At 40.4% G+C, this 23,923-nt stretch overlaps 2 protein-coding genes across 2 annotated transcripts; both read left to right on the top strand.

Moving 5' to 3' along the window:
• The first annotated feature begins 399 nt into the window (after nucleotides 1-399).
• kif15 (kinesin family member 15) lies at nucleotides 400-15,844 on the top strand. The gene is made up of 35 exons (XM_066690412.1): nucleotides 400-535; nucleotides 1,432-1,459; nucleotides 1,781-1,967; nucleotides 2,285-2,361; nucleotides 2,471-2,508; nucleotides 2,784-2,881; nucleotides 3,143-3,319; nucleotides 3,536-3,745; nucleotides 3,858-3,983; nucleotides 4,122-4,244; nucleotides 4,379-4,529; nucleotides 4,889-4,980; nucleotides 5,708-5,917; nucleotides 6,140-6,317; nucleotides 6,438-6,579; nucleotides 6,766-6,907; nucleotides 7,026-7,220; nucleotides 7,340-7,447; nucleotides 7,735-7,840; nucleotides 8,262-8,427; nucleotides 8,757-8,907; nucleotides 9,129-9,214; nucleotides 9,379-9,457; nucleotides 9,547-9,633; nucleotides 9,786-9,890; nucleotides 10,042-10,164; nucleotides 10,293-10,439; nucleotides 10,702-10,803; nucleotides 10,927-11,091; nucleotides 11,335-11,432; nucleotides 11,733-11,793; nucleotides 12,483-12,520; nucleotides 12,770-12,902; nucleotides 14,201-14,332; nucleotides 14,782-15,844. The coding sequence occupies exons 1-35, from the start codon at nucleotides 517-519 to the stop codon at nucleotides 14,875-14,877; spliced, it is 4,176 nt and encodes a 1,391-aa protein (XP_066546509.1). The 5' UTR covers nucleotides 400-516; the 3' UTR covers nucleotides 14,878-15,844.
• Nucleotides 15,845-16,002: 158 nt separating this feature from the next.
• On the top strand, nucleotides 16,003-21,080 carry tmem42a (transmembrane protein 42a). The gene is made up of 3 exons (XM_066690413.1): nucleotides 16,003-16,321; nucleotides 17,345-17,491; nucleotides 17,753-21,080. The coding sequence occupies exons 1-3, from the start codon at nucleotides 16,139-16,141 to the stop codon at nucleotides 17,894-17,896; spliced, it is 474 nt and encodes a 157-aa protein (XP_066546510.1). The 5' UTR covers nucleotides 16,003-16,138; the 3' UTR covers nucleotides 17,897-21,080.
• The last annotated feature ends 2,843 nt before the right edge of the window (nucleotides 21,081-23,923 follow it).

Raw genomic sequence — 23,923 nt, 5'->3', positions numbered from 1 at the left:
CAAATCACACAGCTCCTCATTTGTCAATGGTCCAGACCTAATGTGCATTTTACATTTGAATTTAGGGCTTTTTATTGTTGTTGTTGTTGTATCGAAGAAAAACAAACATCACACGATCAAAATAAAAATAAATGCATAATAATATCGTCAAGAGACAAGTCGCTTTCTTGTAGCGCAGATCTGCGCAGATCTGCAGGATCCCAACAATCCCATTGGTGGAGCAGCGCAGACACGCGCAGAACTGCGGAAATCTGCGCTACACGAACGCGACCTATGAACACCACACACATGTGACATTGGTAAGCCATGGCGGCGCCCTGTCTGACTTCACTAAAGAGCCATCAACACACACGTGGTGCAGCTGATGGGATGGATTTAGGACTCTTTGAAGGTAAAGCGCCAAAATTTGAATGTCCGCCATTTGTAGAAGATATAGGTTCTGTTTTTGCGGAAACTATATATGTATTTTTAAAGACATATTTTGTTTAATACTGGTCGCCGTGAAGTCAGTTGGTCATGGGAACTGGCAATAAAGGTATGTTCGTTTTTTTAATTTGAATTCTGCAGTTGATGAGGCAGTTTGGCTTTTATTAAAAGCCATATAAACAATATATTTTAATGAAAGCGATCGTGAAACAGATAAAGTGATCGGTGATCATCGATTATTAGTATTCAGAACTCGGTGGCTATCGATGTTCTGATCAATACTGTTGATCTACCTACCTGTCAGTAGCTACAGTATTACAATTGCGTTTTATTTAACATGCTGGGATTTGTTTACATCGCTGAATAAATGTAACGTGTGTTTAGTAATTGGTCATTTTGACAGGATATACAATAACATTTATAGATAATATTACACAGAATTTGATCAAGTCTCTACACTTTTTTGGAAAACAAGAGTTCGATTATACAGCTAATAAGGGTTAATATATATATATATATATATATATATATATATATATATAAATAGCTACTGCAAAATGTCTTTAATCTTTCGTGGCAACCTGTTTTTTGAAAATGTATAAATGATTTTACAGTTTCGATGTACTGCCCGATTTTCTCTACCATGTAAGAGTTGTGATCCTTATGTGAAAATTACCTGTTTTACATTTGCCAAGAACTTGCGATGAGATCCAAGGTGGACAGTTGGCCTGTTTAAAAATGGCAGTACCTCAGTATAAGGGACATTTTTTGATCATTATTTCTAAAGGTGGTTTACTTTCGAGACAAAATGACCTCTTAATTAAACCCCCAGGTGTCTGACAGCTCTTTGTAAGTGTCAGTCTGATTTACCAGAGCTGGTGCTCTTACCAAATCATACTGGCTAGGGATTAACATTGTAGCTCATGTTAAAGTAAACGTGCTTCATTAAACAACAACAACCAATAATAATTATAATAGTGACAATATTTTCTCTCTCTTTCTCAGGGGATTCTGGGGACATTTCCCTGTCCAGGTAAGAGGGTGGGATGGGTGGAAATGGTTGATGTGAGAGTGCAGCACTTGATTCAGAAACTCTTTTAACGCTGTCAATAAATAACCTGTCTTGCTTGCATTTAATTCATACTGACTCCAGGGATAGCTTTAGCTTCTCGTTCTTGTTCTTATCTTTAGATGGGAGGTCCCATCCATGTCTTTATATTTTTATTTCTACTAAATGTCAATATCAATGTCCTTATTTCTAGTACAATTGGTGCTTTTTTTCCATGTAATTATAGAACATAATCTTAACTTGTGAAACCTGAATGTGGTTTTGAGTGATTGTGATTCTTCTCAGCCAAGAAGGGGATGCTATCAGGGTGTTTGTGAGAGTCCGTCCGCTCACGCAGGGTGGTGGGCTGTCCACAGACGGGGATCCCAACATGTGTCTGACCGTCACCTCGCCCAACACCATCCGATTGCATTCCAAACCTGAGCCCAGGACCTTCACCTACGATCATGTAGCAGACATGGATGTCTCTCAGGTAGGAGACAACAATTTTAAACGACTCGTTTCTCCTACATGCCATCCATAGGAGTTTTTTGTTTTTCTCTCCTCCGTGCCTAAATGGTTTATTTACTTAAATGTTCACTCACTTGTTTACATGTTTACAGGTCAGTATTTTATTGTATTGTATTGATGTGTTTTATTTTGCTGTACGTTTGTTGTATGTTTACCAGTCTGTAAAGCGCTCTGTGGCTACCCTGCGAAGGGCGCTATACAAATAAAAATTTATTGAATTGATTCAATAAAACTACTGTAAAATGTTTATAATTATTATTCAATTGTATTTTTGTACAGGAGGCAGTTTTTTCAAGTGTAGCAAAGAACATTGTGGAATCCTGCATGAATGGCTACAATGGCACTATATTTGCATAGTAAGTTATGCTTTTTGAGACATGAATTTTTTACGTACTTTGGAGAAATTATGTACACTTTTTTTTCTAATGTCTATTTCTCTTTTAATATCAACTCTTGTCTTTTCAGTGGGCAAACTGGGTCTGGAAAAACCTTTACAATGCTGGGTAAGGGAATGAAATGCTTGTTTATTCACTAAATTGTTTGTTTCAAATGTAGGCATCTGTGAATTGGTACTGTTGATGTTTGTTATATTTAGGTAGAAAATCATGTAGAAATGGTAGGTGTTTCCATTTAAAATCAGACTGGATAGGATCCTTGGATCACTCGGTTATTAATGGACACCAGACAAGCACAATGGGTCGAATGGTCTCATCTTGTTTGCAAACTTTATGTTCTTATGTTATTTCTGATATATTTATTCTCAATATATGATATTTAGGTCCTTCAGAGTCTGACAACTTCACTCACAACATGCGAGGGGTGATTCCTCGGAGTTTCGAATACCTCTTTTTCCTCATCAACAGGGAGGTTGAAAAAGTAAGCATTGCAGCTTTAACTGAAAATATTTCAATTTTGCTGAAATGTCAGTCGGATTCTCACTGAGCACGAACCTAAAGTTATTATGTGTGTCCCTGCACTACTTTTCCTAAAGTCTGAGCTGGAGCAATTTGTCCTTGGCAAAAATCCGTTTCACTTTGTCTACTTTGATACTGCTCTCATAATCGCCACAAGTTGTGTAGAGAATTCTGCTCTTCACAGGTTTGCCTTTACAATAACTGGGACGGCTTGTTTTTTCAGTCTGACAAGAAGAGTTTCCTTTGCAAGTGCTCCTTTATTGAAATCTACAACGAGCAGATATTTGACCTTTTGGACAGTGCGTCGGCTAGCCTGTTTCTCCGGGAGAACATAAAGAAGGGAGTGTTTGTAGATGGTGCTGTGGAGAAGATTGTTACTTCTGCCGTGGAAGCTTATCAGGCAAGTCACTCTGCTACGAAATTGCTTTAATTTGCATTCATATGCTACTGCTTGCTAGTTTGGGGAACTCTCAAGGGAAAAGATGATACCCCTCTAGTTCAAATGGTTTATAGTTTTGTTTTTCTCTTCCTCTTTTGGTTTCCTAGTTAGCCTATAGAATGTGTGCACTGTCAGTGTTTGTTTTTAACTGCCTTGGCCCTCCTTTCTTGGTCCTAGGTGCTGTCGATGGGTTGGAGGAATCGGCGGGTGGCCTCTACATCCATGAACAGGGAGTCCTCACGGTCGCACGCGGTCTTTACCGTCACTCTGGAGTCCAAGGAGACGGTCAACGAGATCGTGAACATCAGGAGCAGCATGCTCAACCTGGTAGACTTGGCTGGCTCAGAGAGGCAGAAGGACACCCACGCGGAGGGGACCAGACTGAAGGTCATTGCCCTTCATGTCCAATATTTTGACGCAGGAGTGCAGGCTTCCATCAGTGCAGGGCTATATGGTCTTTTTCTTTCACCGAGTCACTCATGTTGCTGTCCATTTTCAGGAGGCCGGCAGCATCAACCGCTCCCTCAGCTGCCTGGGTCAGGTGATGATGGCCCTGGTGGACATGTCCAATGGGAAGAGCCGACACATCTGCTACAGAGACTCCAAACTCACCTTTCTGCTTCGGGTGAGGGGATTTATTATTTTAGATTTTTTTTTTTTTCTTGAACTGCTACATTTATGAATTTCCCTGACATGATGAAATCTAAAAGCTGTGTGAAGTTTTCTATAAATAGTCTAAACTCTTCCTTTTCTTTCGTTGCAGGACTCTCTGGGAGGAAATGCCAAAACCTTCATTATCGCCAATGTCCACCCGGGCTCTAAATGCTTCGGGGAGACTCTGTCCACTCTGCATTTTGCTCAGAGAGCAAAGCTGATTAAGAATAAGGTTAGTGTTATAAAGGTCACTTGGGGGCATTTTTATGTACATCTGTATGTCCGAGGCACAATTACACAATATATGATATTATGTTATATTCATGTCGATCCCTGAGTCGTGGCGGTCTGCCGTTGTCTGTGCAGGCTGTGATCAATGAGGACACGCAGGGCAATGTGATGCAGCTGCAGGCCGAGGTGAAGAAGCTGAAGGAGCAGCTGGCTCAGGCATTGGCCGCCCAGGTTCATGGGGAGGTGCACGGGGACTCTGCACCCGGAGGGCCCAGGGGCCCCTCAGGTAAGAGCTTCTCCCTGAGGGCAGCAAACCCCATCTCTGTTGCATGTGGGTCTTAGCTGCACAGCTAAATTAAAATTGTAATAGTTCAAATGCTGTCCTTTATGAAATCCATATCAGAATGAAAGGTAATGGGAAATAAATGTCTACTGTCTAATACCATGAAAACAAAATGTTTTTTGTTTTGTTCAGTTAAGGACTTCAAAAATATGTAGTAGAATTAAAATAACATTTATTTTAAACATTTTGCACAGTTTTTGATGGACTAATCATATAGAACTACCAGTTGATGACATTCTATGTATTCTGCTAAAGTTCTGTTTAGATTTCCCGTTCGAGCTGAATTTTGTATTTCTTTCTAGATCCTGTTGAAAATGGTGTTTCACACGGTGAATACAAGAGCCATTTTTTAGAAGCCATGGTGTTCTGGGAGAAAAGTGAAAGTGAAAAAAAGGTTGGTTGTTTTTTCTGGTGGCTGGATAGTTTTATGGAATGCTTCCCCCCCTCTGGTCATGGTAGGATGTCTGCCACTGCAATGTTTGAATTAAGTTATTAGGACTGCATACGAGCAGTAGTGGAGCCTGTTTCGCATTAATAATTGAATATGTGCACCATTTTGAAAACCTTCTGACAAATACATGCCTTCCGAGGCTTGACAGAGGAAATTACATTCCTTTCTCTTGTTAATGTACTGTGAAAGCCATTTCCTCTGCAGCTACGAAGGGTGACCTATAAAAGACAAGTACAAATCAGTGCGGGTAATAGAATTTCTTTGGACAGTCGTTAGCTGGAGAGATGGGAGCATTTTAGCAAAGAGGCTTTTATTGTCATTTGGTGATGGGGGATGTGTACTAGCAGATGCAGTAAAATTTGCCCAGTTTAGTTTGGATTATAATTGAAAAGCACTCCTCTGGAACATTGTTTTAAAGCATCTTCCCTCTTATCACAAGTAGAAAGAACACATTATTGTGAGAAAATGTGAAGTCAGATACTGTAAAAACAAGTCAGTCCCTCATGGAGACTAATGTCATTTTAAGGTCTTTTTTTGGATGGTGTGTGTGATCTAAACTTTTTAATCCAATGAGGTCATGTTTCCTTTAGGAATTGTGAGTGTGGGCGAGAGCGGGGCAAAATCTGAACCGATGTTTCCCAATCCCAGTAATCCTCTTTTCCTTCTGCAGACGCTGCTCCAGAAAGTGGCTCAGCTCGAGGACGCGTGGGCCAAGAAAGAGAAGTTCATCCAGTCCAATCGGATGATCCTGAAGTTCCGCGAGGATCACATCTCCCGGCTGGAGAAGACCCTGAGAGAGTCGCATGGGGGGCTGTCGGACCAGGAGAGCGATGCTGTGGTGGCTCAGCTGAAGCAGGAGATCCAGGTGTTAAGGGAACAGGTGTGAGATGAAATCTAAACCCTGATGGATAACAGACAAATTGTGTTCATGTCCTTTCGGCTCATTACACTTCACTTTTTGGAAATGTTTTACCTTCCCTCCTTGAGATCAATTTTAAATACTCTCAACCCTAGAAGAGGCACTGTGGCCACTTTTTTTTTTTTTTTTTTTTTTTTCCCCCCCCCCCCTCTTCTCTAAACTCCTATTGTTCCTGTTGAGTAGGTGGACCAGCACCCGCGTGTGGCGAAGTACGCAATGGAAAACCACAGCCTGCGTCAGGAGAACCAGCAGCTGCGGGCCCTGGAATCGGTGAAGAGAGCCAGAGAGCTGAACGCAGAGGTGGCCGCACAGCTGGAGAAGGCATTCCTGGAGACCACGGCCTCTGAGAAGCCGACTGCAAGTGAGAGACACGGTCACTGCGTAGTGATTCAGGAACTTTACTCCCCTTGCAGTTGTAACTATTGTATTGTTTATGTCCTTGACAGTAATGAGATTAAAATATTGTTGACTTGTTTTTCAGGTCAGCTAGTTTACTCAACACCTGTGACAGCTGAGAATGTGTCATCAGTGTCGATGGAGAGGCTAAAGGCACAGCTTATGCAGAAACAGACTGAGCTAACCACCACAGTTCAGGCTTATGAAGAATTCAAAGAACTGACTAAGTAAGTAAAAATATATATGCCTATATATAGTGACAGTGCTCTGGGTGGCGCTGTATGATCTGCCCAAGCTGCACTACGCCCTAAAAAGACTTGCATAAAGCTGTGTAATTTGTCCAATATCTACATAAATGTGAAACGTTTCAGCATAGGTTTTTGTTTATTTAATAATAACTTCTGTATGAACAGACAGAAAATCATGGAGATGGAATCGGAAAAGCGGTACCTTGAAAAAGCCAATCAGCACCTAGAGAATATTTTGGAGGCAACAAAAGCCCACAAACGAGAGGAAGTCTCCCAGCTGAACAAGATGCACGTTGAGACAATCAAGGTAAGGAGGGAGGGAGGGAGGAGAATTGCCAACTGGAAGAAGGCTTTACAAGCGAACTGCACGTTTATTCAGTGAAAGGTTTTTTCTCTAACGGCTCTTAACTCGCTCACGGCCACAGAACCTGACCACTCCCACCAAGGCCTACAACCTGCGCTCTCGCTTGGTGCCACACTTCAGCCCTGACCGCACTCTGGACGGGATCGGGGAGAACCCAGACGAGGAGCAGGTGGACGACATCCTGAACGAGCCCGTGCCTCCGGAGATGACCGAGCTGGCCTGTGAGGCCTTGGCCGAGGAGCTGCACATGGTGCAGGTAGGAACATTTGCACACGGCAATTCACCATCAACACATTTTGTTTGATCTACTATTCTCACATGTATATACATGTAAAATGTTAACCCTATGTTGAAAACGTATCTTGCTTTTTCCAGGACCAAGCCAGTGCCCTCCAGATCAAGCTGGACGAAGAAGAGGCAAAGACCCGGAAGCTGCAGCAGCAGATCAGTAAATTGGAGGAGCACTCGACTAGAGCGGAAGAGGTAAGAGATGACACTGGATTTCTATGCCACTCCAATAAATGAAGAGTTTATTATTATTATTATTTTTGTCATTTAGCTGACGCTCTTATCCAGGGCGACTTACATTTGTACCCATTTATACAGCTGGGCATTTTACTGGAGCAATCTAAGTGAAGTACCTGCTCAAGGGTACAACAGCACTGCCCTACCCACAACCTTCCAGTCATGAGTCCAGAGCCCTAACCACTACTCCACAGTGCTGCCTTATAAAAAGTTTATAAAAAGTTTCAACTCTCCTGTCCCTTCAGCTGCTCTCATCTGAGAGGAAAAACTGGAGTAAAGAACAGCTCAACCTTCAGGATAAAATTCAGTCTCTGGAGAAGAACCTGCAGGAGGAACAGAGCAAGATGGACGGTGAGCTGATCTGCTTTCTGTGTGACTCCATGATTGCTGTCCCTGTGCATGAAAGCAGAACCATTATTTATTACTTGTGTGAGAACATTCTCCTAATTGGTCTGCTGCACAACAAGTCATATACCATCCCACTGACTTGTATTAAGAACAGGATTCATTTAAGATATGTAAGGAAACCAAGTATAGCAAAGGCTTTTGGTTTGGTTTGACCTAGGGATCGACACAATCAGAACTATTGGTATTCTAGTTACAAGGTGGGTGCCTTATTTATGATTTTTGAGAAAATAACATTCCATAACCGTTATTCTGGAACTGTTTTAATCTCCTATAACGTTCCAACTCCCATCGTGCCTACACTGTCTTGTAACCCCTTGTCCCCTCTTATGATGCCTCCTGCTGTCCCCCTCCTCTTGTGTTGCAGTGCTGAGGAGCGAAGTGCATGACCTAAGGCTGGTGCTGCAGTCGGCCGACAAGGAGCTGGCGGTGCTGAAGGCCGAGTACAGCTCGTACAAGGAAAAACAGGAACTGGAGTTTGGCCAGCTCTCCAGCAGCCTCATCGGTGTGCAGTTGGAGCTGGACAACGTCAGGTACCCAGTCACGGTGTTGGGCGAAGTCAAAGCTGCAGTCGAGGGTCAATTAATCTCGTTCTCTGAAGCCAGTGGTTTCCAGTTTCTGGTCAGTCCTCTGAAGAGCCCACATGAAGCTGGGTTTCATCGGGCTATACTGTAATGGTTGTTAATCAAGAAAATAGGATGATAGGAAAAATAGAATAATAGGAATCTTCAGCATGACCGAGGTGTAATCGGACACTAATTCTACCTTAATTGGTCGATTTTATATGAATAGAAAGTTCCACAATTGTAGCCAACCCCTCCACTCTACTCAATTCCCTCCTGTCCTGTCTTGTGTTGTCCAGATTGGAACATGACAAGCTACTGGAAGAGCGACGCTCGGTACAGGAGGCTCACGACAACCTGCAGGAAGTGGTGAAGTTTGAGTCGGAGGAGAACGAGCGACACCTGGCTGAGAGCAAGAGGGAGATCACCGCCCTTCAGGCTGAGCTGAGTGTAAGCAATCGTGTACATTTCCGTATAGTTCCCACTTTCCTGTAGACTTTACAGACTACCACATCAACTGGAAAAGGGGTAATGAATAAAAGCTGCACAATGCTAATCTACTTATTGATCATAACACTGAAGACGTGCTTTCAACACAGCAGAGACGTATAATAATCCAGCAGCTGTATTGACCCAGCACCTCCTCATCCCCGTTTTATTTTTTGTTTCAGAAATTGATGGACTCCCTGAAAGTAGAAAAGGAATACAACAGCAATTTAGCATCCCAGCTGGAAGAAGACAAAGAGACCACTTCCAAGTGAGTTTCTTTTAAAGGGTTATGTTTAAATATGCAGCAGATGTTTCATACTCAATACCCCCCCAATCCATGTCACTTTAATAAAGGAGTGTTGCATTTTAAGACACTGAATCTACATTTGCTACTTTCATTTTTTATAAATGTCTTATTTATTTTTAATTCAGGGAGCTGTTGAAAGCCCTGGATGAGAATATCCACTTGAAGAAGCAGGTTTCTGATTTGAGTTTGCAGTGTGAGCAACAGGTATGTGTACTATTTGAGTTGTAATGACTTCTTTGTTACTATAATTTGACCTGTTTTAGTTTTTAATATATTGCTCATTCTTTCCCTAGATGATAAACCTGCACAATGTGGAGAAAAGTCTGGCTGCTGCACAAGCTGCAATTGCTGACCTGGAAAGCAAGAATGCCTCTGACAAAGTAAAGATGGCTTATTTTTTCATTATTGGTTTGGTGTCTGATTTGGTTATATGATAAGAATTAAAGTAGAGGGGTCAGATTACTTATCTCTTGGGTTAAAAAAAAAAAAAGAAGAAAAATCCACTTTGTTGTTTTTTGTCCCCTCTCTAAAGGAGTTTGTGGTGGATATTATGAACCAGATCCAGGAGTTAAGAAGCGTGCTGAGTGAGAAAAACGAGATTCTGTCTGCGCAGACCAGTGAGCTGGAGGACATTAAGGTAATCGGATTGGGTCACTTTTTCTCTCCCTCCACATAGTCGGGAACAAACCTTTAAATGTCTTACCAGTTGCCCTTTTTTTTTTATAGCTACCATTTATTGTTTTCTAATTAGTTTTGCCTTTATTTCATACATGTGCTCCCTGTGACAGGCCAAGTACTCCGCAACTTTGCTAGCCAAGGAGGAGAGCAAGATGATCATCCAGAGGTATGAGAAGGAGACGGTTGAACTCAGGGAGTCGATGGAGAGGAAAGTGGCCTCCGACCTCATTGAGGTGAGCACATAATGTCATTCGGTGATGTTTTCCTGTCTGAGAGTGACTGAGATGCAAAAGTATAGTTGGAGAGGCTGTACTCAATCAGCACAGAAAGCCAGATTCACCCGTTCTGTTCTGCTCCGTAGCAAGAGCTGTTGCAAGAGGACCTGTCGCATGCAGCGGAGGAGGTGGAGAGGCTGACGAAAGTGTTCAATGAACAGGCGGCTCTCCTCCAGGCTGCACAGGCAGAGGCCACGGAGAAACAAGCCACCATCCGAGAGCTGCAGGATCAGGTAGCGCACTATTAATAGGCCTGGACGGCGCTGACTCTTGTGCATTTATTACATGATAAATCAAATCAAAATGTTGGGTGTAATGGGAGCTCAAGGACACAAGTAACCAAAGCGTTTTTAGTTGTCCTTGTCATCTTTTTACGGGCTGTCAGCCTTTTATGATAATCTTTTAAAGGTTAAATGTCTGTCTTGGCTGTATCGCTGTAATTTTAAACTTTTTATTTGTTTGGGTTGTTTTTTTCCTTCCTCCTGTATAATGTAGCTGAAACGGACAGAGGAGCAACTGGCATTTAAGAATGAAAATGAACTGAATCCCAACGAGCTGGAGCAGGTGACCCCCATCACCCCACCATGTCACTCACAGGTAGCGTTGTGTGGCTCTGAACAGAACAGCGCAATCTTGTGGATGAGCGCTTGAAACCGTGCCAGTACACACAACAGGTATGCAGCTACATGTATGAGTTTGTTTTTTTTTTCTCCCTCAAAGACCCCCAAGACACCCTGTAGTTTCAATACGGACTTGAGGAAGGTGCTGGATACTCAGGAGAGAGAGCTGGTGAACCGGCGCTCATCCATGGTCACTCTAGAGGTGTTGGTAAAAGAGATGAATGCTGAGAGAATGGCTAAGAATGAGGAAATTCTGCGTCTCAAGGTACTACTTCACTTACTAAAGGCTTTTAAGATGCTTTTAAGTACCCCGGGTATTGAATCCTCGAGGTGTACATGTACAGTTTGGTGTATCTGCTCTTAAAATGTACTATTAGGATGGTCTACCTGTTTATATACATGTAAAAAAATACATCTAGGACAAATTGTAGTTCCCTTAATCAAGTGCTGGTAGGCTTTTTATTTGTAACATTATTTATGAATGGATCTACAATTCTTTTTTCTACAGGGACAGTTGTGTGAAAAGGAAAACTTGCGTCTGGAAATGCAGACTCTTGTGGACAAGTGCTACACCCTGCAGAAACAACAGGGCCACCATACTAACGGGTAATCTAAGTTTTCCTTGCGTGTGTAATGATTACATTCCCAAAAACGTCATTACATTCCTAAAACGTCTTGAATGTAGATTTGGTAATTACTCCGGTTTCTTTACTTGTTGAAATGACCTAATCAGGCGTTTTCCAGGGCTGAACTTGAAGTAGCTTCCTAAAATTATGATAACCTGTGCACAGAGGTTAACACATTGAACTTTAGATCTGCCCATTTGGATGTATTCATCTTGTATAGCTGAACATGTTTTTGCTTCCTTCTTACTGTTCTATAATGCTGCATCTCTGCTCTTAACAGTGAAGACAAGCTTGATCGTGAAGCTCTCATGAGAGAACTGAAGGAGGAGAGAAAAGCAAGGGTTAGTGTTACAGCACCTGGCTTTTATTTTTATTTTCCTCTCCCTAAAATAATCAAGCACATCTCACTTCTGGAAGGAACCTCTATAATTAATTTCAAATCTCGACTTAATGTGGTTCGAACATGTATTACCTCATTTGACACATTCTCAAATGTCCGCTTAATAACGTATTGTTACAGACATTACCCGACTTATGTAAAGGTTCTGTTCTGGCAACCTGTCTGGTTGTGTAAGATTTAGAGCTCTTTTACACTAAGTTTGTACAGTACAAGCATACAGGTACGCAAAGTTCTTTTTTTTTTATGTTAGAAATGTCCTATTCTTTGCCAAAAATGTATTGTACTTCATGTAAAAACATTTTGAAAAGGAAAAAATGGTTTTACGTTAAGTCAAATTTCCCAGGGATGGCCTTTATTATTATTATTATTATTATTATTATTTATTATTATTATAAGCTTTTCTGCACAGTATAAAAGCACTGTCTTGTAAAGTATGTAGCCTACACTTTCCTCACAAATTATGTACTTATGTCATTAAACTTTTATTCTTTGTAATATAGATTGAATTACATTTTAATACGTTGGTTAAGCAAATAATACAATTAACTTGGTGCACTAAATCTTGATGTATCTATTTATCTGTATCTCTAGATCTATAAACTTAATTTCCCATTATTCTGCTTCTCGCAGGTTACCTCAATGAAGAAGCTTTCTGAACTGGAAGAGCAGTAAGGCTTTCTGGATTATTGTTAATTTGATAGAATTAGATTTTCTTGTTTTTCTAACTATGCTGTGTAATTAAAGTGTGCACTATTTTAATGTAACTGTTCCTATTTATTCGTACAAAAAAATAACACTGCCTTAGAAATTTGGCACACTTATTAGGAGATGAAATGGGTCACATCAGACGCACATATGCCTGTGTGTCCTTAAAGAAGCTTTCCTGCGTCTTGAAGCCTCGCGTTTCTTATTTAAAGGTTGCGCAATACTTCGACCACCCTGTCTAAAGCGGAGATCTGCATTCAGGAGATGACAAACGAACTGAGGAATCGGTCGATTGAACTGAAAGAACTGAGGGAGAAAGATTTGGAGCAGGAAAAACATGCCAAGGTAAAATACCATCACTGATATAACCTGAGCTTTTGAAAATGATGCAGACCTGTACCTGTAACTTGTCTGAAATACGTTTTACTCGTATCACTGTCCGTTGCAATTAAAGCAGACTGTTGCTACCACCATTAAACTTGAGTTTGAAGGTAGAATCAATGATGACCTTGTTGGATAACCTCACCTATTGAGGAATACAATCATACTTGGTGCACTTAAGCCTTACAGGTAACTGGCCATTTGAGGTCACTGTTGAGTGATGGGAGAACAACCTGGGGAAAATTGATCCCTGCAAGCAAAGCAGAAATTTAAACAGAAATGAGAATCGACAAACTCCAGGCCCCTTTAATTGACTGCATCTTAATGTGCTGATCCCCTCATGAATTTGTAGTTCTTTAAATACACAGTTAACTAGATTCCTCTTAGGTGGCGAGACTTGCTATATTTCTACGGAAGAATACTGTTGTACTTGGATGGTCTGTTTCTCTATAATGCAAGTGATTTTGGATGCAGACATTTTGATCAATGTAATTAATTTTAAAACCTTTCCATTAGATTTTTTTTTAAATCAATTTCTTTTTCCAAGTTTTGGTATCGGAAGATCTGCTGTTCTGTTTTAGGACAGCATAAATTGTCACCTTCCTTTAGATTACATTTCTCCTCCTTGAGAGTGGACAATAATTTTGCAGTGCTTTTGGATCTTTCATCCTAGGATTAATAATCGTATAATAATTAATCTATTAATTATTCATTTATATCAAATAATAAAACACTTGATTAAATTACATTTATCAGCGTGTCTGCATCTCTCATACAGGATCGGGGACCACAGAAATTAAGCGCAGTTCAAACCAGGTATTTATTTTTATATTTTCGGATTCAAATAGGAGGAATAATGTAGGGGGTCTGGTTAGCCCAGAACTCCAAGCGGTATATTTATCCGAGTGCGGAGTCAAATGGTTCTTTTTTTACATATGGACTAAAGGTTTTGCCTTCATATGGATGGTAAAGGAATTGTGAGTGATTGCTGTATCTGTGAAGACCCAGGAGCCACTGGAAGGATTTGAGTAATTCTGACTGGGGAAATGTAACACTTCGGTGGAAGATTTTTTTTTTTAGTACAGATTACCATTCACAACATTTCTAAAGTGCTTATACTCTGTCAGTCCAGTCAGAAAGGTCTTCAACCCATGCATCTCCCCTGTGGGTGCATTCACTCCTTACTGCACTCACTGGTATGATAAGGAAGAAAAAGATTAGCAGCACAAGATGCCAAACGGCAGCTCGCTTTTGTGTTTCAGGAAGTGGATGTTCTGAGGAAACAAGTGGAATTCCTGGCTGAAGAGAATGGAAAACTAGTGGGACATCAAAACCTCAACCAAAAAATCCAGTACCTGGTGAAGCTTAAAAAAGAAAACACCAAACTGATTGAGGTACCTTTACGGCTTTAACCCGAGGCGGATGTTGTGCGGTTAAAATATACAGTACTGCAAAATAAAAGCGTTAGATGAAATAGTTAAAATTTAAATTCCTTGCATGCATGTTGTTCCTTATCCATTTATTTGTCAGTGGATCACTTTCTCCATCAGTATCCTTGAATTGAGGTAGTGAAAGTCAAGGACAATTCCTCTTGTGGGATTTTGCAGTCTGTGTAGACTACTATTTATTATCCAGTTTAATTGACTTGCTATCTCCATATAGATCACCTTGAAAACTAGAGTGTTTGCAAATTAAAGCAGTTATCTCCATCAAGAGTTGTAATTTTTCTAAACCTTTTACATGGACTACCCTTTTATTTGTACTTGACATAAGATGTTGAAATGAATGAAAAGATTTTTTTTTTTTTTACAAACCCTGTTTTTTTTTGTTGTTTTTTTTTCAGGACAATGAAAAACTCCGCCTGGAAGTCTACAACTTGAAAGAAAATGGCAAAAAAAAATCTGACAGCCTCTCCAGTGAGCCCATGGGTTTGAATTAATCTCTCAGACAGCAGGTGCATGAGTCACACATCTCGTATGAAACACGGTTACCCACATGCTTCCAACGCTGTGATCTGTTTTTTTAATATTTGACCTAATTGGAAATCAAACCCTGGTTCACATGATCCAGCTCTTTTCCTTCTTCTCTCAGGGGAAATAAGTAATTGTCTTGTACTTTTACTGTGTTCATAGCTATTACCTGTGATTTTTTTTTAATGCAGATTTTCTTTATTACATTTAATTAAAATCTGAACAATGGTGCTCAGGCCTCTGAAAACCTAAAAAATACTTTAAATCTGTGAAAAAGCATATATCTGAATATATACACATGGCGTCTTTTAAATGAGATCTATGACTGTAATGTGAGGACTGATCACTAGCATTTGCCAAGAAAAAAGGAAAACTAATGTAGTGGAGGTTTGTTTTCATAGTCCTCTACAGTACTGAAATTCTCACAGACATGTCTGATATGCATTTATATTGCCCACTGAAATTGTGGTGTGGAAAATGTACATCTGGGCAGCTAATAACTATATTGGCAGCTGATGTTATGGATGTGTGTACAATTGTAATTGTGCCCATATATTGATCTGCTCAGAAATACTTGCTCAAACCACATGGCACCAGAGTCTGTGCCTGGTGTCTGTGAGAAAGTATATTTTTGACCGTTAAATATTTGACACATCTGGGCAACAAATCTTATTTTATATAACATTGTGATGATATTTTGGGATTATGCTGATTTTTTTCCCAGTCAGTGTCCCTCCACAGCCCCGATATCCTGTAGTTTAGTTTATGATATGGATTTTGTTTCTAATGTACTTCTGTATTTGTATATATGTTCATGTTCTTTGTGTGTCACAACGCTGTCAATGTAGTCCTCTATCGACGGGTGCTTCACTGGTGTAGTAGAATTATATTTTTGCTAAAAAGAACATCGTGTAAATAAACTAGTAAAGCAAGCAACACATTGTCTTTTCTTCCACAATCGATTCCTAAATTAATTCGATGTAGTTTCATTGGAAACAATTGAAAGAACTGCAACTCCCAGAATTCAAAGCACCCTCTGCATCACATGGTGTCATTCGAGCCCATAGCTGTGTCTATATCTATGGTCGAGCCTCTAGCCCGGGGAAGTTTGATTGGTTAATCGGTTGTGGACGTCATAACTCGGAAGTCTGGAGATTTAGCTGCGAAGGCACAGCGAGGGAAATGTGATGGACTTGAGGATTGAGGTTGCTTTAATTTCCGACCGCGAAGATGCTGTTCCCCGGGGTCATCTATGCATTGCTGGCGGGCTTCCTAGGAGCCGTCGCTTCTTCGTCGGCGAAACTGTCGCTGGGAGCCGATTACCTGAAAGGAGTGTGTGAAACGGGGCTCAAAACATGGGGAGGAGACGAGAGGAGTTTCAGGCAAGCGGACGACACGACAGCCTGCGACTGGGTAAGGGAGCTCCGGGACGAGCATGCACTGACAGCCTCAATAACCCACTAGACAGGGCTCGACGCCGCTCAATAATTGACATGCTGGTCCGGTCTCCGGCACGTAGCGTCCACAACGTGAGGTGACGTAAGTACGCACCCCGCTCTTCCGCGATACTCCGGTAGTGTCGGCACTTGAAGAATATGGGACAGACACTTGATTACGCACACAACCTCAATTATATATATTATCTTTGTAAAAGTGCATAGTCTGTTCATAATACGTCCGGTATTTATGTATTTTTCAATAAGAAGTATAGAGCGTGGGAAAATCTCAGACCTGACATGTCTTGGAAGCGCTGACAATTAAATGACCTTCAGAGTATGATAATCAATTGTCCACCAGTTTATATGCGTTTATCAATGTAAGTTGCAGTGTGTGCTTATTTTGAACTTCGTAGCCTATAAACACCCAAGCTCTCAGTGCAACCTCCTCTTTGCTCTGTCCATCTTGCAATAAGCATCTACTGCAAATTAAATTGTTGCGCTTTAAACAACTTAACATTATGCCAATTCATTATTTAAAGTTCACTAGGCAGGGGGTTTAAATACACCATTAAACTGAGCATGTGTAAAGGTTGCTTTAGAGTTACAGTAGCATCTAGCAATTCTGCAGGTCCATTGAGTGTGCAATCACATACCTTTATTCAGTGATGACCTTAACGATAGACTAAGGCCCATTTTTCCCTAGGCAATGCAAAAAAAAATGTAGAAGTACATTTATTGTGTGTTGAAAAGCACTCTCTCCCCACAAGGGTTCTCAGCAATGCAGGGAGACACTATAATTAATACTTCCATAATCTGGGTTAGCAGGGCTCTACTGTTCTAGAATATGAAATAAGCACTTTATATTTGGATATGAGGAATTCTGAATTATTCGGATTGATTATGAACACCATAATATTCATTAGGGTGTTGTAGATGGCTTCATTTTGCCGCCACCAGCAGGTCTGAGGGTGACGTTGAGGTTTTTTTTTTCTTGCAGCTTCACATTCCCCTCCGCCTGCTGTGTGGGGGGCTGCTCTTCACCTGCAATGCTGTGATGTGGACCTTCTTTGCGAAAGCCCTCAGGTACTCCTCCTCCTCTGCCAGAGCCACTGTGACCACCACCGCTTCCAACTTCATATCCTCAGTGAGTACCCCCTTCAGCGGCTCGTCGTGTAGACCTGCTGTGTGTGATCACGGCAGTTTGACCTGGTAGCCATCTTGAATCTTTAATATTGCACTGTTTGCGTGTCATTGTTTCTCCTTCACAGTGTTGTTTTTGCTTGCTAGATCATATTCCCACCCAAATAAACTTGTTTCTGAAAAGGACGTGGTTCGCCTGTGGGTGTACGCAGCTAAAGAGTTGGTTTACCTGTGTGGTTTGACTGCTGCTGTCCTGATTTTGCAGGCTTTCTTGGGGCAGCTAATCTTTGGGGAGACCCATGCTGTGCTGTGGTGGGTGGGCATCTCGCTCACTCTCTCTGGGCTCCTGGTTCTGCACAGAGCAGCCCCGCCACTTCCAGACCAGCCTGCGATCAAGAAGGATGAGTGAGGACGGTCCTGGGACGGCCTCCTCCTTGCGTGAACATATAACCGAATAAAGACAAGTAGCAAAGCAGAGTGGGGAAGCATTTGGAGAGTGGCTGCTGCAAAAGTCAACAGGAGATTTGATAAAATTGGTCCTTCTTTGCATTCACATATGCAACAGCCTAGGCTACCCACACCTGCTGATACGATTCTCAAGAAAATAGCATGCTAGTTTTGTTGTTCACTAGATGTCACGGATGTATGATTTTATTTATTTTTATTTTTGTTTTACCCGTGGTTGGTTATCGGTAATCCCCAGCTATTAGTTGTGTAAACTGGGTGGATCAAGTTTATAGAACGGGGGGAAAAAAGGACCGACTTTATAATCCTCTGTCAGCTTTTGATAAGACTGCCAGCTGCACTAATGGTGCTCAGTGAGGACATTGTTTTGCCTTTTCTCACGCATGCTGGGTCCTCAGATGGACTTAAATCCCAAAACACTGTGAAGGGGTGGGTGGGGCTCTGATTCTATATTTATTTTTCACAGAATACAATTTCAAAAATGCACACATAATCACAAAATGGGATTAACATTCACGTGTTGATTACGTTTTGCTTTACGTTTTTATATATGCATGCAATAAAAGGAAATGGAGAACTTTGCGTGATGGTTCGTGAAAAAGGATCCCTTTGTAACTGTCAGACCTGACTGTTCCTTCTTGAATTGACTGATACTATATCGTCTTTTCTGGTTTTCCACTGTAGATGGACAATGTTTGAGCACTGATCATATGTGACATACACTGCCCATTTAAAACAATAATACATGACTGTTGGGTTATCATATTTGCACTGAACTACTGATTATAGTAATGCAACAACCTTTATTTTTTCCCTGCTTTGGCAAATATTGCAATGACACAACTTTCAAATGATCCCAACTATATTTGGATCTGCAGTAGTTGGTAATAATCTCAGTGCTTGGACTGTCAGGACTGTAGCCTCAAAATTGTTCACTACTTTAATAAATAAGTTTCCTCTTTGTATAAATTGTAGAAAGGAAGCCTTCTGAAGATCCTGTAAAGTTCTCCCTTATAAAATTCCAGTTAATACACTGTGTGATAAGATTCTAGATACACCTGTTCTAGTTTTTGTGCTATTTAGACTATAGGAACTTGTACTTAAGTCTTCCAAAGTCAAAAACTTTGCATGTAGGTTGCTCAGACGCTGCAGGACTGGGTGACAGAACACAGAGACTGACAGGGTGTTTGATTAAAGCTTAGCATGTCATGGCGCTATGAAGGACCTGTTTTTAGTAGCAAACCCAAATCACACCTATGGCAGAAGTTCAAAAACTGAGCTGTTCACCAACAAAGGCCTCTTTCTGTGTTTAGTTTGGTCTGATTATCATCTCTCTCGGTACACATGGGACCTAAAATACAATGCTCCTAGTGAAGAATGACAGCAGATCAACACCCTGCATTTAAAAAAAGAAATGAAAACATGTTTGTTAAATGGGTGTATGGTTTTATCCAAACTATGCCAACTTATGCCAAACCCTTTAATTCCTTCCTATGGAACTGTACATTTGTGATGTGTAAATACGTGTATTTTTTTACTCGAGTCCTTTTGAAAACAAACCGTTTGAGTAAACATTTCCGTGTTTGACAAAGGCACAATCTGATAGATGCTTGAATAAATGGCTAATTCAGAACCGTCCGTGGGTGATGGATGTTGCCTGACAGTGAAACCCAGGCTGGGTGGACTTTTTTTGTAAGCATGGTAGCGACTTGCTTGGGTTATATAAGGTGGCATCTGTAACAGGACATTGAAGTAGCATGACAGAAATGAAACAATGTTGGTTTATATAATGTGTCTAGATAGCTTATTGGCTTTCTTTTTTGGAGTCTGACTAGTGCATTCACCATCCTGCATACACTCTGCCAAATAAGGAACATTCAGTGTCATAAATGTCATAAAAAGTAAAATTGAGCTTAAAATAGTACAGCACAGTATGTTTTTCAGCAAACCTAAATAGAAAAAAAACATATATTAACAAAAGTATTCACACTAAGCTCTACACCAAAGCAAAACTTTGACCTACCTTACCTGTAGATTGCAAACTTGTACCTCATCGCAGTTTAATGTTGACAGAAGCTGCTTTCTATTACTTCAAAATAAAATTGTGATGGGGTACAGGTTTGTAATTTGCAATCCGCAAGTAGGTTAAAGGTTTGATTTGGTATAGGCCCTAGTTCATATTTCCTCTTTTGTCTTTAGTTACAGCAGTAGGTATGGCCAGTCTGACCCATGTAGTCTTCTCCTTTTTATCTCTCAAACATGTGGCCCATGTATTGGTAATAATTCAAAGCTGTGATCCACCAGAGCTTGTTAGTGTGAAATATGGCATCATCGGTGCATTGAGCTTTGTGTACACAACACTTTGGCCGGTGTGCTTCTGATGCCTTATTCAGCTGTATTTGTGCCGTTGTCTTACATGATGATGCAGATTCCGCAAACATCACGATACGTCCTTGGCTTTAGTCTAGGGTGTTTAACACACCTCACACAGAGATATGTTTCTTGGTCTGTTGAGTCTAGAGTCTTGGCTGTACTAGCCTCCATTTCCATTTGTTTTGGTCATTGCAGCTGTTGCTTGTTGTCTACAGACCTTTTGTGATGCAGAAATAGATTGTATGATGGTCTGCAACTATTTATTCAACTAATATTGGCATCACTTGTGCTTTATGTCAATAGAGATCTAGCGATTGTTTGTGGAGCTGAATCATGACTACATTTGTCCATGCATAATATCACTTTTAGTAATAGATGCTTGTAAAATAATATTAATTATATGAATTATATATGATGTACTATATTTTGTTGTTACATAGTTTTTATTTTTTAATTGTAATCTAAATGCTGACCTTGGACCTTACACTGCAAAGTTCTGCAGTACTTAATATCCTTGTTCATATAAATAAACATGTGCAAGTGTATTTGTAGGTAGATGTGTATATATATGTATAGCCATACATATATACACACAAACAATTTGAGCTCTACAGACTCCACAGTAGGTAAATAGTTATTGTATTGTCCTCCAATCATGCGTTTGTTCTTGCAATTGTGAATGTTTACTTATGTTTTCTTATTTGCTTTGTGGGATACTTCCTTATGTCTTTTAATAAAACAATAGGTATATTTGACTAACATTTTGATTATGATTTATTATAATCTCATTCTCCTTGCAAGTCTGTCTGGCCTGGAGGAGAATTGTTAGCTTGCAAAAACCATAACATAACTCTGCACTGTGCCAGAAACGGCAGGCATCCCCAAGGCTGAAGATTTTGTATTTTATTGTTGGTTTATACACGTAAATATCAAATTCTCTCAGGATCCAACCGCGTAATTTATTTTTCATTCTTTTTATCTTTCTTTCTTTCAATCTTTTAAATGCTTCTCATTGGACCTGAAAGCTGAATTGACTGAGTAAATAGAAATTACACACAGGGTTGATATCAAGAGCAACACTGTTTCACACCTTACGGGCTACAAAGAGGACTATAAAAATAAATTAATCTGTCCATCTGTTCTTTGGCAGGCTGTGTTTTTTGTAATACACTTGATTTCAGACACCACAGCTAAGTGTTACAAGTGAACTTTCACTGTCTCCTGATGGTTTTCAATTAAACTACCAGATGTAGAGGCTGGTTTGAAGAATCTATAGGGAAAACAAGACATTTCAGGAAAGAGCTTTCCAGAATATATCACATACATACATACAAACATAGTATATAAACCAATCAGCCATAACATTATGACCACCTGCCTAATATTGTGTAGGTCCCCCTTTTGCCGCTAACAGCCCTGACCCGTTGAGGCATGGACTCCACTAGACCTCTGAAGGTGTGCTGTGGTATCTGGCACCAAGACGTTAGCAGCAGATCCTTGAAGTCCTGTAAGTTGCAAGGTGGGGCCTCCATGGATCGCACTTGTTTGTCCAGCACATCCCACAGATGCTCGAATGGATTGAGATCTGGGGAATTTGGAGGCCAAGTCAACACCTTGAACTCGTGATTCATCAGACCAGGCCGCCTTCTTCCATTGCTCCGTGGTCCAGTTCTGATGCTCACGTGCCCATTGTAGGCGCTTTCGGCAGTGGGCGGGGGTCAGCATGGGCACCCTGACTGGTCTGCGGCTACGCAGCCCCATACGCAACAAACTGCGATGCACTGTGTGTTCTGACACCTTTCTATCAGAACCAGCATTCACTTTTTCAGCAATTTGAGCTACAGTACAGCTCAGATTCTTACGCTTGCCCATTTTTCCTGCTTCTAACACATCAACTTTGAGGACAAAATGTTCACTTGCTGCCTAATATATCCCACCCTAATATATGCCAAATGCTGTTTTGTAGGCAAAGGGTGGTCACACCAAATATTGATTTGTTGTAGATTTTTCTTCTGTTCACTCACTTTGCGTTTTGATGATTGATAAATATAATCTATTAATGTCTATTTTTGAAAGCATTCTTACTTTACAGCATTTTTTCACTCCTGCCTAAAATGTTTGCACAGTACTGTACATTTTGTGGCATTGTCATATATAACATTAAGTACATGTATGTGTATAAAGAATATCTGGCTTAATATAATATATATTTATATTATATATAATATACACACACATATATACTATGTATATATGTATGTGATATATTCTGGAAAGCTCTTTCCTGAAATGTCTTGTTTTCCCTATAGATTCTTCAAACTAGCCTCTACATCTGGTAGTTTAATTGAAAACCATCAAAAACTTTAGCACAGTACTGTATATTCTTAGTTGATCCCCCAGCACCACTTTAACTCCTCTGAATGCAAAGAGATAGGGATTTTGAAAATAAATTAGACAAAGATGAGGTTCTGTATCATTAAACATTAGTCTATTGATCTATTAGTCAGATTGAAAGCATAAGTTGTGCTCCAATGTGACCAGTTACAGACATTGCATTTACACAGTCTATAAAAGAAATGCTGTGCGATTAATATTGAAAGTCTGTGTGCTTTAATTTTGTCACTCTGGGAACTAATCAAAACAATAATTTATGTTATTTTTAAACAAGTTAAACAATCTAGGCCTGTTCCTGCAGTCTTCAAGTTCATCAACCCACTTCTCTTTAAGGCCGTTTGACCCGGAGTCAAAACGCACAAGGTAGTGTTCCATTTGGATAGCCTAATCTGCCAAAAGTCAGCTGGGATTTTCTTTGTTTTCCCTTAACCGTTTCTTAACTGCATGGACTGATGTTATTATTATTGTTGTTGTTGTTGGACATTAGTTAAAAATAATACAACTATAGAAACAACATATTACCTGTTATCTGAAGTACTACAATCCCATTCACACTGAATGACACCAAAATGCAGGCAACGTTGCCAGCTAAAATTGTGCCTGTTGCACCCCATTCACACTGGTTTTAATGCCTGCAAATTTGCAGGATGTACCCATTCACAGAGAAAACAGGATTGGTTCTAACCAGGGAGGCGGTTCGGTTCGGACTCACTAGGAAGAACAAATAGGGAAACGCAAATGATATGTCAATCTAGGTGCAAATGCACTCTTGCTATAGTTGGCTAGAGACTTAACACTAGAACATACATAGACACATCTCTGCGTATCTCAATTTCTCCTGCATATCCGCTGTTACTAAATATTTGAATTGGCGTTTCAGCTGTAAACTCATCAAAATTAATGAGCTATAAAGGCGACAATATGTGTGGGCTTTGTAATCAAATGAGTAATTGTGAAAATGTATAATCATGTTTATTGGTGAAACACGCCAATTTCTACACATCATATATTCATTATTATCATTATTTATTGTATTAGATTTGCACCCGACATAGCGCTGGTCTGATCGGCTCAAGTTTCTCACTTTCCTTTTTTAATTCAGTCCTGATCTCGTTGCAAACCCGGGTCTCTGGATCAATGTCTTGATCATCACTGTCTGATCCTGATGCTAATTGGTCATCCCGTCCACGGAAAGCAAAGTTCA

Source organism: Amia ocellicauda, chromosome 18 (assembly GCF_036373705.1).
Source record: "Amia ocellicauda isolate fAmiCal2 chromosome 18, fAmiCal2.hap1, whole genome shotgun sequence".
Lineage (NCBI taxonomy): Eukaryota > Metazoa > Chordata > Actinopteri > Amiiformes > Amiidae > Amia > Amia ocellicauda.
The sequence above is the reverse complement of the archived record's forward strand: the minus strand, read 5'-3'. Positions and strand labels throughout refer to the sequence as shown.

Bases quoted from the DNA above. Each gene is read 5' to 3' on its own strand.
- kif15 (XM_066690412.1), top strand. The intron at 8,428-8,756 runs GTACCCAGTCAC...TGTGTTGTCCAG, and splicing joins TTGGAGCTGGACAACGTCAG to ATTGGAACATGACAAGCTAC. The intron at 11,433-11,732 runs GTAATCTAAGTT...TGCTCTTAACAG, and splicing joins CAGGGCCACCATACTAACGG to TGAAGACAAGCTTGATCGTG.
- tmem42a (XM_066690413.1), top strand. From the start codon at position 16,139: ATGCTGTTCCCCGGGGTCATCTATGCATTGCTGGCGGGCTTCCTAGGA. The intron at 16,322-17,344 runs GTAAGGGAGCTC...TTTTTCTTGCAG, and splicing joins ACACGACAGCCTGCGACTGG to CTTCACATTCCCCTCCGCCT. The intron at 17,492-17,752 runs GTGAGTACCCCC...CTGATTTTGCAG, and splicing joins CTTCCAACTTCATATCCTCA to GCTTTCTTGGGGCAGCTAAT.